Below are 10643 nucleotides of genomic sequence, written 5' to 3'. Positions count from 1 at the left end.
ATACACCCACCCTGCACACACACACATTATATATACACTGTGTACATATATATGTATATATTTATTTATTTATTATTACATTATTGTTTATTTATTATCACAATTCATCACTATTCATCCACGCAAAAAATAGTTTGTCAAAAAAGTCAAATTTTTTTTTTTTTTTACAGAAACAAGTCTTTATCTTCACTGTAGGTTTTTTTCTCTGTTTTTACACACAATTTTTTTTTTCAAGATCCACCTAGTATCAGATGATATTCTTGCAATATTATTAAATGTTTTTCCGGGTACTCCGGTTTCCCCCCACGTCTCAAAAACATGCATGGTAGGCTTATCGGACACTCTAAATTGGCACGAGGTATGAGTGTGTGCGCGAAAGGTTGTTCGTGTCCTTCTGCCCTGCGATTGGCTGGCAACCGATTCAGGGTGTACTCCGCCTTCTGCCCATAGTTAGCTGAGATAGGCTTCGGCACCCCCGCAACCCTTGTGAGGATAAGCAGCTTACAAGATGAATGAATGAATACGTACAGTATACACAGGGTGACCAAAAAAGAAAACAGAATTTTTGAAGTGTGGATTGGTAGACAGCCAGACAAGTGGCAGGACCTTCAGAAAGTGACCTTGCGCAAGTAAACACTCCGTTATGGTGAATTCAGGATAAAATTCACAGAATCCCAACTGAGATGTTGCAGCGGTCAATGAGGAATCTCAACAGCTGATTTTAGGAATGCATTCATACAGGAAGACACCATCTAAAGGATGTGATTTTTAAAAAATGAAAATTCAATCAATGTTTCATGAATTGCATATTTAAGGTTCAATTACTATAAGAATAAATTATTTCACGTCCAGCATTCTGGATGGAGCTTGAGGTGCTGGGGGTGCACCCGCATTAGAGGGGGGTAAAGAGGGCCGGTGTGAGTGAGGGGAGGGGCTAAAAATAATGTAAGATGATCCACAGAGGGATTGGCTCCAGCACCCCTGTGACCCTAGTGAGGATAAGCGGCTCAGAAAATGAATGAATGAATGATTAAATGTGCTGTTTGGGGACGGACACAAATTCTATACGTGTAGTTTATCTAACTTGTCCAATGTTTTATCTTTAAAAAGATACGTGGCCTTATAACTCCTTTGTAAATACCTAAATGGGATATGAATAAATAAGCATTGTGCGAAATAATACAGGTGGAGGAAGCTGGAGCATTCAGGCTGGTCTTTAGCCGATTGATAAAAGTGTATGTATCGGGTTAAGGCAGGGATCTCCAAATGGTACTCTAGGCCGACTGTGGGTCCTGTTTTTTTCTCCAACCAACTGAGCACAGACCGCTTAACCAATGAGGGTTCTGCTAAAATAAGCAGCACCTGACTGGAATCAACTGATCTCTTTTGTATAACACATGATTGTCGAAAGGTGTCGTCTTGTTTTGTTAGAATGAAATCCTACACCCACTGAGACACTATGTGGAATATTTTCAAGACCGCTGGGTTAAAGGGTCAAGGGTTTTCTGCTGGGCAAGAAGGGTCACGGGCCACGCCTCCTCTAACACACACACATAAAAAGTGTGGAAAACAATATACGTTATGTAATAAAGTTTATGCATCATTTGTTTGAAGGTCAGGATTGTCATCGAATGTATATTATTAGTAGTATAATTAATTATTATTTTATACTCTTTTCTTCCCTTAGATGACATTCTCCAGAGTGGCGCTCCTCGGAGGAGACAGGTGACCAGTCCTGGGTGTAGTCTAAGTTAGCTGGGAAAGCTGTGCTGGACCAAGCAATCCAGAAGTTATCTGACGGCCAGTTTTGTGTCACAGGTGTTCCCTGTGGCCCATCTTGCAGGTTTGCCAGATCATACAATTTTATTAGTTGTAGAAATCACTTGGGCCATCGGTAACCCAAGCCCAGAGGTAGTTTTTTATGAAGTAGGCTTTCCAGGTCTTCCGAAAGATGGTGTACTACAGGGTGGCAGAGCAGGATTATCCACACTGAACCACTCCATCTGATTCCAAACTAATTTTCTGACTGCCAACTTATCTGGAGTATACAGTGTAGTCAACTGGCCCCGTAAGGAAAGTAGCTATTGGCTGTCCTAAAAGTCGCTAGAAGTTGCACGATGGCGTCGTCACCTAATTTGCATTATTTGCATGTATTTGTAATAGCTGCTGTAGGAAAGACGAATAACGTCGTGAGAGAAGCAAAAGATGAGTTAAAAAAAAAACACCGGATAAAGTCGCAAGATTTGTTGCTAGTCGCTTTTGAGAAAAAAGTCACCTAGAGGCTTTGAAAAGTCGCCAAGTTGGCAACACTGGGAGTAAAGTCAAGCAAACTGAGTCAGTAGGGATCAATACCATCACCCAAATTGTAGTCAGGATAAAAACCTTATCAGTTACTTGTTTATGGTATTGGGACTTCGGTTAGCCGGGGGTTCTCATGTCCTACTTTGGATGATATAGAACAGATGGCTGTTCCTGAGTGAAGTAGACCTTTTCCTCTTAGTCATTTTGGATAGCTGTGTCGGATACAAAAAGGCATGAACATTACACTCAGGAAGTCACACTGAAAGTCTTTTCTGCATTATGTACAGGTAGTCTGAGTAAGAATGTCCACACTGATCCACTCCGGGGGAAGCCTTTCATCTGGCGTCGGGGTTTCCATGTTTTGGCATGGATGACATATTCTAGTGTGACACTCCTGTTGAGCGTGAAGACTGAGTCGCTTCGGACTACCGCCGTGAAGAGCGAGCCCTTGCTGTTGTTAAAGTGTCCCGGAAGAGAGGTCCACTGGCCTGTGCTCAAGTTGTAACAGTCCATCATGCACCGCAGAAAGTCATCAGACGGTCCATTGCGCATCACATACAGATCGTCCCTGTGACCCACCATACTGTGGCCATAGCTCTGGCGTCGAATAAGGCTGGTAATCAGACGCCACTGGTCCTTACTTGGGATATATTCGTGGATCTCGGTGGTTTCCAAGGGCTTCCACAAGCACACAAAAATCCTTCCAGTCGCTTTTGCGCACGCCACGCCCGCCGCTGGCTGTGGCAGTTGGGCTGCGAATTTCCACCTGCCAGTCCGGACCTCCAGTATTTCCACAGACGACATCACTGTACCCTCAAACTCTCCTCCGATTGCGTAGAGGTGAGAATCATGTCCTATGAGACTGAGGTTGATCCGTAGCTGAGCTGGACCAGCCAACTCGGTCCAGATGTTCTTGTTCACATCGTAGCAGAAGCATGCATCGACTACACCTTTGTGGATACCACGGACACCTCCGACAATGTACAGTTTGTTGTCCAAGACAGTCACACCCGCCATGGAGGTGCTGGCCTCCAGGGGGAGATCAGTCAAAGTTCTCCATGTGTTCGCTGTTTCATCTAGGTAGCAGACAGTCCTGGAAGCAGCGTGCACGCTTTCACCTGTTCCGCAGGTGACGTGGGCACCAACGGCCATTAAAACACTCGGGTTCAGCGATTCCACAAAAGAGATGAGCTCTGGTGGTAAAATCTGCTTAACTTCCGCCTCTATGTCTGCGTACATATTCCGAATGTATAGCGCCGCAGCATAGTATAGCTCCAGGAGACCAAAAGTTGCAGCAGTATGGAACATCAGCAAGCAGTTGTCAGAGTCCACAAGCTCCACCAGGTGCCTGGTGAGTGGCACCGCCTGGAGGAAAGCAGCGCATTCAATCGCCTCTACTATGTTTTCGGCATCTAAACCAGGCACCTCACCTCGCATAACAGCTAAGGCGATGCAAAAACCGCGAGCGCGCAGGCAATGGAGGTGGATCTCTTCCTGGCGACACTCCCTCATCCCGGAGCGATAGAGTGCACCAAAGTAGTCACAGCTCTGGACCAGCAGCGCCTTCTTCTCATTGAAACGAATGTCCTCTACCACCACCGTCAGTCGATCACCGCCGAAATCGATGCAACAGTTGTCGTCATCGGATTCACTCTCATTTAATGACATTGAGATGCTCTCACCAATTTCTGGCTGGCTGGTTTGCTGATATGCTGTTGAGAGGCCAAAAAAGAGTGGCTTCGCTCTGGCAGGAGACCCCATTTTAAAATAGGGCAGCTAAACATAGAAGACAACAACTGAGCGGAGTCACATTTACAACACACGGGTCACATTGTCGCTGCTCTGACCACATGTCCTAAAACTCAGGGTGTGCAAATTTCGATAATCAAAGTCCATAGTAGATCAGATTTATCATTCAGCGTTAATAGAGTGAGATGGTTGTAAAGTCTTAAATTCATATTCTGCTAATTTCAGGGATTCCCCTATATTCAACAGATTGTGGCGCACCGCCACACTAAAATGAAAGCCGCCACGCCTGGCAAATGAGATGTATTTTATTTATTTATTTAAATAAAAAAAATTTTTTAAGGCCGCTTCAAACTAGCGGCAGCCGAGTGGGAGGAGTTCAGCGGACACCTATTCATTGTGTATTGTAGCCTAATGTTCGTAACTATGCAGGCCCCCCCTTAAGAGACGCAAGGGGAACGAGTAGGAAGAATGGGAGAACGAGCGAGATAGCGAGAGATAGCGGTCGCATGTTGTAGCAGCCCGCTGTTATTTTGTTATTGTTTTTCTTTATTATTGTTACCACAATAAAGTGGGTAAGCAAATACAGACTTCTCTCCTTCTTGCCCATATCCGGGGCATTACAATAATTTGGATCGGACTTTTCGGCGAAAGTGAGCGGTGGACGGCCGTCTAAAGCAAACTTTGACTAACTTGCGCTGAGAGACTGCGGAGAGGCGGGGCCCAAAATAAAGCCTTGCTCTATTTTCAGAGCGTTGGTCACAGTAAACGATTTATCAGTTCAAGCAGAGTAAAATGATACATATTCACGGTACAAGAACGTCGTTTCTGTGTCCATCGATTGGTAAGAAAAGGCTGTTTGTACGAGTGACGTGTGGGCGCTCCCGTCAGGGGGGACATTTCACGTGGAGTGGCTGTTTTTCGGCACAACACCGGCGCGCCAACTTCAGACAATTACGGCTGACGAAACTTTGATAAATGCGCCCCCCCACCCAAATTTCGCGAGCTCTGGGACACTCGAAAAATGACTCTCATACCTCTCCTTGCTAAGTTAATGGTACCTCGACGTGCCTTTGTGTGGAAATTTAGTTTACGAACAACGGGGAAAAAACTATTCACCTTCTCACCGAATCAAGTAAAACTCTTTACACGGCTATTAGAATTCCCCCAGTGCTCTAAATGGGTCAGTTGACAGAAGGACTGTTATTGTTGTGGTAATGTAGTACTTATGAGGGTCAAATAAAAGGAAAAAGGAGGACTACGACGGTGGTCTGCAACCCGCGGCTCTCGGGCCGCATGCGGCTCTTTAGCGATGCTTCGGAGCTTTTTTTTTTTTAAATGGAAAAAGATGGGGGAGGGAAATATATATTTTTTGTTTTAATAGGATTTCTAGGAGGACAAACATGACACAAACATTCTTTCAATTCATTAATATTGTAATGAAGTTAAACTTGTGGTGGCATAGTACAACAGAGTAGTCACGTGGTGCGTCATTCTCTATAGGATCCACTGCAGGGAAAACAAACATTTAATCATGAAGGCTAATTACGTATTTCTATAGTAGGCTAATATAGCTAGTATCGATAATTATAAGGCTTGTAAAAGGCTTTTAATTTTTTGTGGCTCCAGACATACTGTATCAGTTTTTTTTGTGTTTTTTGGGGGGTCAAATATGGCTCTTTCAACAGTTTGGGTTGCCAACCCTGAGTCACTACGAGATGTAAGTCGTACTATTGCCACGAGAAAAAAAGTCGCATTAGTACATCGGGTAACGTAGCTGTAATCAGCTACGCATTTTACATACATGTACTGTAGCTGAGAGGTACAACATTAGCCTGGCTAATGAAATATTTCAAATATATCTTTGTTATGGTTCTTCTTGGGGGAAAAAATGAAGGAAAAAAAATTCGCTGTGGCACGACATGGTGAGGCTGTCCGACTCCGATGCAGCCCACCACCACAGCTTCAAAAAATCCTAGGGGAAACACTGAATTTACAAGTCTATTTTCTTGCTACCTACCCAAAAACGTTTGCTTGTTTACATATTTGTTACATGGCAAGTTAGTTGAGTCTTTAAAATCCCAAACTTTTACTTATATATACATGTCCTACCTACAACGACTTATCAAACATGACCAAACGTTCTACATTCCTCAGATATGTCAGCTTTTTGCATCCTGTCCGTTTTTTCCTTTTTAATTAATTGATGACAATGTCTGGTTTCCTTCAGTGTATGTGCAAGTTTAAATAAGCCAGAAACAAAAATGTTACAGCTTGCAGCAATAACAAAGTTTTGGTGAAAAAAACAAAACAAATGAATGTGGTTGTGCTTCCTTGGTGTGAATGTGTAGAAACTACAGTTTGACAGAAAATATTGCAAGGCTTACACATTTCCACGTCCTCTTAAGTGTTTTTGATCTGCTCCCTGAAATCCTGGTCAATTATTCGTTCTTTTGTGACTTTTCCAAGCCAGTCGTTGCACTATTTTCATTGAGTCCCGCCTTTAGCAAATTAGGCAGTTTCAAATTTTTTGTTCCCTTCGATCGTCTGCACAATTTGCAGCCGAAGACAAAGCAGTTGAACCCTGGTATCACTTGTGAATCTTCAGATATTTCGGTTAGATTATTTGTAAATCAACCAGAAAAAAAGAGTGAACTTGTACAAACTTAAAGCAAGGCCACACTGCTGTTCGCCACCTTTCCAATCACTTGACATGCCTAAAAAAAGAAAAAGTTCCTCTTTTGAAGTCTGTGGGCTTTCACATTTCACTTTCACATGGTCTTGCCAGAGACTCGACCTTCAAAGCGCCACATATGTTAATCATTGTTTAAATTTTTAAACAGTTGCTGTGGCAACTCATTGTGTGTAAGTGAGCAGCTGGAGTGGATTTGAGTGGACACTCAATGAAGCATTTAATAAAGACAAGCAATTTTTAAACTTTTTTTAAAATGGACTGGGCATCTACTATTTTTCTTGTTTACAAATAATTCTGTGGGACTGTAACATGTTTAAAACTTATCATAATTACCATATTTAAAGTGCTTAAAAAACATTTATTAAAATATATACATTACAAGTTCTTTAATATACTTTGGGTAAAAAGGTTTAAAAAAAAAAAAAAAAAAAAAAAGTGTCTTGTACAGTGGGCCAAATAAGTATTTAGTCAACCACTAATTGTGCAAGTTCATCCACTTGAAAATATTAGCGAGGCCTGTAATTGTCAACATGGGTAAACCTCAACCGTGAGAGACAGAATGTGGGGGGAAAAACCCAGAAAATCACATTTTTTTATTTTTAAAGAATTTATTTCCGCCAGGGACTCAAATCCTGCACTGCCAGATCTCTTTCCAATGATAGAGCTGAACAAATACATTGGACAAAAAAAATACGTTTTTGGGGGGGGTTGGGGGGCGCTACTGTGCAGTTTTTCCACTTATCGCGGTGGGTTCTGGTCCCTATTAACCGCGAAAAAAGAGGGATCACATTTTCATTATAATTTTATGTACAAGTATAATTTATAACCGATTGTACTTAAAATTGATCATTATTATTATTATTTTAAATGATTTAGTGAGGGCGTGGTATGCGCTTCCTGTGGGTGTTGTATAGGGAATGGGACGTACTACGTCATTGTTTGGACCCGCCTCCATGCTGGCAATATAATTCACTTCCGGGCCGGCAGAGTCAATGCGGATTGTAACGTGTGGTAGTGCTAAGCTAACTCTTTCGGTGTTTTAGAAAGAAAATATGGGTGCTTATTGTTGCGTTACCGGGTGCAACAGCGTCTCCTACGACAAAAAAAGGGGTTAGGAAAAATGGACTCACTTTTCACCGTTTTCCTGCATGGAGGACCAAATATCAGATCACGAAGGTACGACGGATGGCTGGATTGCAGCGGTTCGTCGGAAAAGCATTTCTTATGATCATATTTCTGCTGGAATGAGAGTGTATTCCCCTCATCTCTACTCTTGTAAGTTGAACGATTTATCCGTTTTGGTTTCAATACGTTTTTTGTTTTTTTTTCTTTACTGTTGTGTAAATCTGCCTCGGTAGCAATGCTAACCTACTCCTCCTCATCACCTACCTGTTGTGTTACTAGGAAAACCTGCATATGAAATGCTGACAACACATCCCGATTGGTCACCATATCTCTTCTTGGGTTATTCTGAGGTCAAGCGCACCACATCGGAGCGTTGAGAGGTTGGAAAGGCGAAGAGTGCACGCTGAAACTTCAGTTTGCTCTGCTCTTACAAACACGATCCCAAGTGTTATGAAAAGTCAATAAAATATGAATACCAAAACATGACTTGAACAACTTCTTGACAAACTGTAACTGCTTGTTGTTTACTTCAGGTCTTCATAATAAACAGGTGTAATAATTACAAAGTCAGGTGACTTAATTTTGTTATTCTATTTGGAATATGCATTGACAATTTTTGGACAGTGTTGTAGACAAGAACTGGGACTGATAAGTTGCAATAGATTTATTTCAAGTAATGCAATTTCTCCAATACGATATTTGAATTGACAGTTTAAAATCTTTAAATTAGTGCAAACAAGGCCCACCCTCTGACGGTGGCAGCAAATATTATATAATTATAAGTAATACACAAATACAAGATCACAATAAACGTGTCTTTGTCAAAGCAGTTTAAAACACTATTTACTGGCCTTGGGTAAATTGCCAGACAGGATAAATATGTGCTTTAAAGTTCTTGCATTTCCATTTTAAGTATTGCAAGTACTAGTCTCCAACACAGTATTTGAACTGACAGTTTAAAATCATTTTAGTACAAAATGGCCCACACTCTGGCAGGGGGCAGCAAATATTATAATACATAATACATTATAAAAAGCTATATACTATATAAATACAAGATCACAACAAAACCTGTATTTTTCAAAGCAGTTAAAAAACATCCAGTGGCCTTAGGTAAATAAAGGTGTATAAATATGTACTTTACAGTTCTTGCATTTCTATTTTAGGTATTGCAACTTTTCCAACACTATTTGAATTGACAGTCTAAAGTCTACATAAGTGCAAATAAGAATATTATAATTTAAAAATAATAATAGAATATATAAATTCAACATTACAATGAAAGGTGTCTTTGTCAAAGTGGTTAAAAAAAAAAAAAAAAAAAAAAAAACGTCACTGGCCATAGTTAAATAGCCAGGCAGAATAAATATGTGCATTAAAGTTCTTGCATTTTCACAAGTTAAAAGCCCGCAGTTCATCGACGAGAAGGGCAGGCCCAGATGGCGTCTGCTGCAGGGGCTTGTTTGAGTCCGACACAGGACAAATGGAACCACTCCATTGAACAAATTTTCTTTGTCAAATGATCCAAGAAGAGAGATGGTGACCAATCGGGATGTGTTGTCAGCAGGTTTACCTAGGAACACAACAGGTAGGGGAGTCGTAGTAGGCGAGCATTGCTACCGAGGCAGATTTACACAACGGTGTAAAAAAACAAAAACGTATTGAAACCAAAAGTGGATAAATCGTTCAACTTACAAGAGTAGAGATGACAGGAACACACTCTCATTCCAGCAGAAATATGATAATAAGAAATGCTTTTCCGACGAACCGCTGCAATCCAGCCATCCGTCGTACCTTCGTGATCTGATATTTGGTCCTCCATGCAGGAAAACGGTGAAAAGTGAGTCCATTTTTCCTCACCCCTTTTTTTGTCGTAGGAGACGCTGTTGCACCCGGTAACGCAACAATAAAGCACCCATATTTTCTTTCTAAAACACCGAAAGAGTTAGCTTAGCACTATCACACGTTACAATCCGCATTGACTCTGCCGGCCCGGAAGTGAATTATATTGCCAGCATGGAGGCGGGTCCAAACAATGACGTAGTACGTCCCATTCCCTATTATGTTAGAAAAACATCAAAGTGATGATACGTGTGCACATTGAGAATCTCACTGAATAAAGTGTGTTCCACTCCAGTCTTACATGTACTTAGACTAAGGAAGTACATAACAAAAAGTTGACAAATACCTGGCATGTCATGTAAAAGACTTAATTGATGATAAATTCACTACAATTACCAACACATATTACTTTATCAATATCATGATACCCTCCTCGGATCGTACGTCCGCGTCGATAATGAATTGGTATACATTGCGTGCAATTGGTGCTCACGTCTCTGTGGCGCAATCGGTTAGCGCGTTCGGCTGTTAACCGAAAGGTTGGTGGTTCGAGCCCACCCAGGGACGGTGTATATTTTGAAGGTTGGCCTGTCAAATATTAGCTCGCCGAGTGCATGAACTTAAGTTAGCCCTAGCCGCGGTTTTAAAACTACAAAGTTATACAATATTAACAGTTATTTGCTACTCTTGATTACCATGTTTGTCTCCTGATTTGATACCGTCCTTACAGATAAATTGTATCAGTTAGGATAGAAATGTTCAATCGGTAATTTATTGCCTCGTGAAACTTGTTTGGTAGGATGAATGAGACTACCCTCATTTCTCTCTTTGCCCATTCAGAGAGCGCGAGCACAAGTATCTTACCTGTGATTGGTAAAAACATGACTGTGCTTTAAGAACAGCTGTGTGCATTGGCCGTTTAATGCTACATCAG

At 41.5% G+C, this 10643-nt stretch overlaps 1 protein-coding gene and 1 non-coding gene across 2 annotated transcripts; one reads left to right on the top strand and one right to left on the bottom strand.

Moving 5' to 3' along the window:
- Nucleotides 1-2215: 2215 nt before the first annotated feature.
- Nucleotides 2216-3969, bottom strand: kbtbd13b (kelch repeat and BTB domain containing 13b). The gene has a single exon (XM_057837515.1). The coding sequence runs from the start codon at nt 3967-3969 to the stop codon at nt 2548-2550; it is 1422 nt and encodes a 473-aa protein (XP_057693498.1). The 3' UTR covers nt 2216-2547.
- A 6233-nt stretch (nt 3970-10202) lies between these two features.
- Nucleotides 10203-10276, top strand: trnan-guu (transfer RNA asparagine (anticodon GUU)). The gene has a single exon. It is a non-coding gene; the product is annotated as a tRNA-Asn (tRNA).
- The last annotated feature ends 367 nt before the right edge of the window (nt 10277-10643 follow it).

The sequence above is a fragment of the Corythoichthys intestinalis genome, chromosome 5 (assembly GCF_030265065.1).
Source record: "Corythoichthys intestinalis isolate RoL2023-P3 chromosome 5, ASM3026506v1, whole genome shotgun sequence".
Lineage (NCBI taxonomy): Eukaryota > Metazoa > Chordata > Actinopteri > Syngnathiformes > Syngnathidae > Corythoichthys > Corythoichthys intestinalis.
Note: the sequence above shows the minus strand (reverse complement) of the source record. Positions and strands in the feature narration are given on the sequence as shown.

Coding starts and splice junctions, on each gene's coding strand:
- kbtbd13b (XM_057837515.1), bottom strand. CDS start 3,969: ATGTCATTAAATGAGAGTGAATCCGATGACGACAACTGTTGCATCGAT.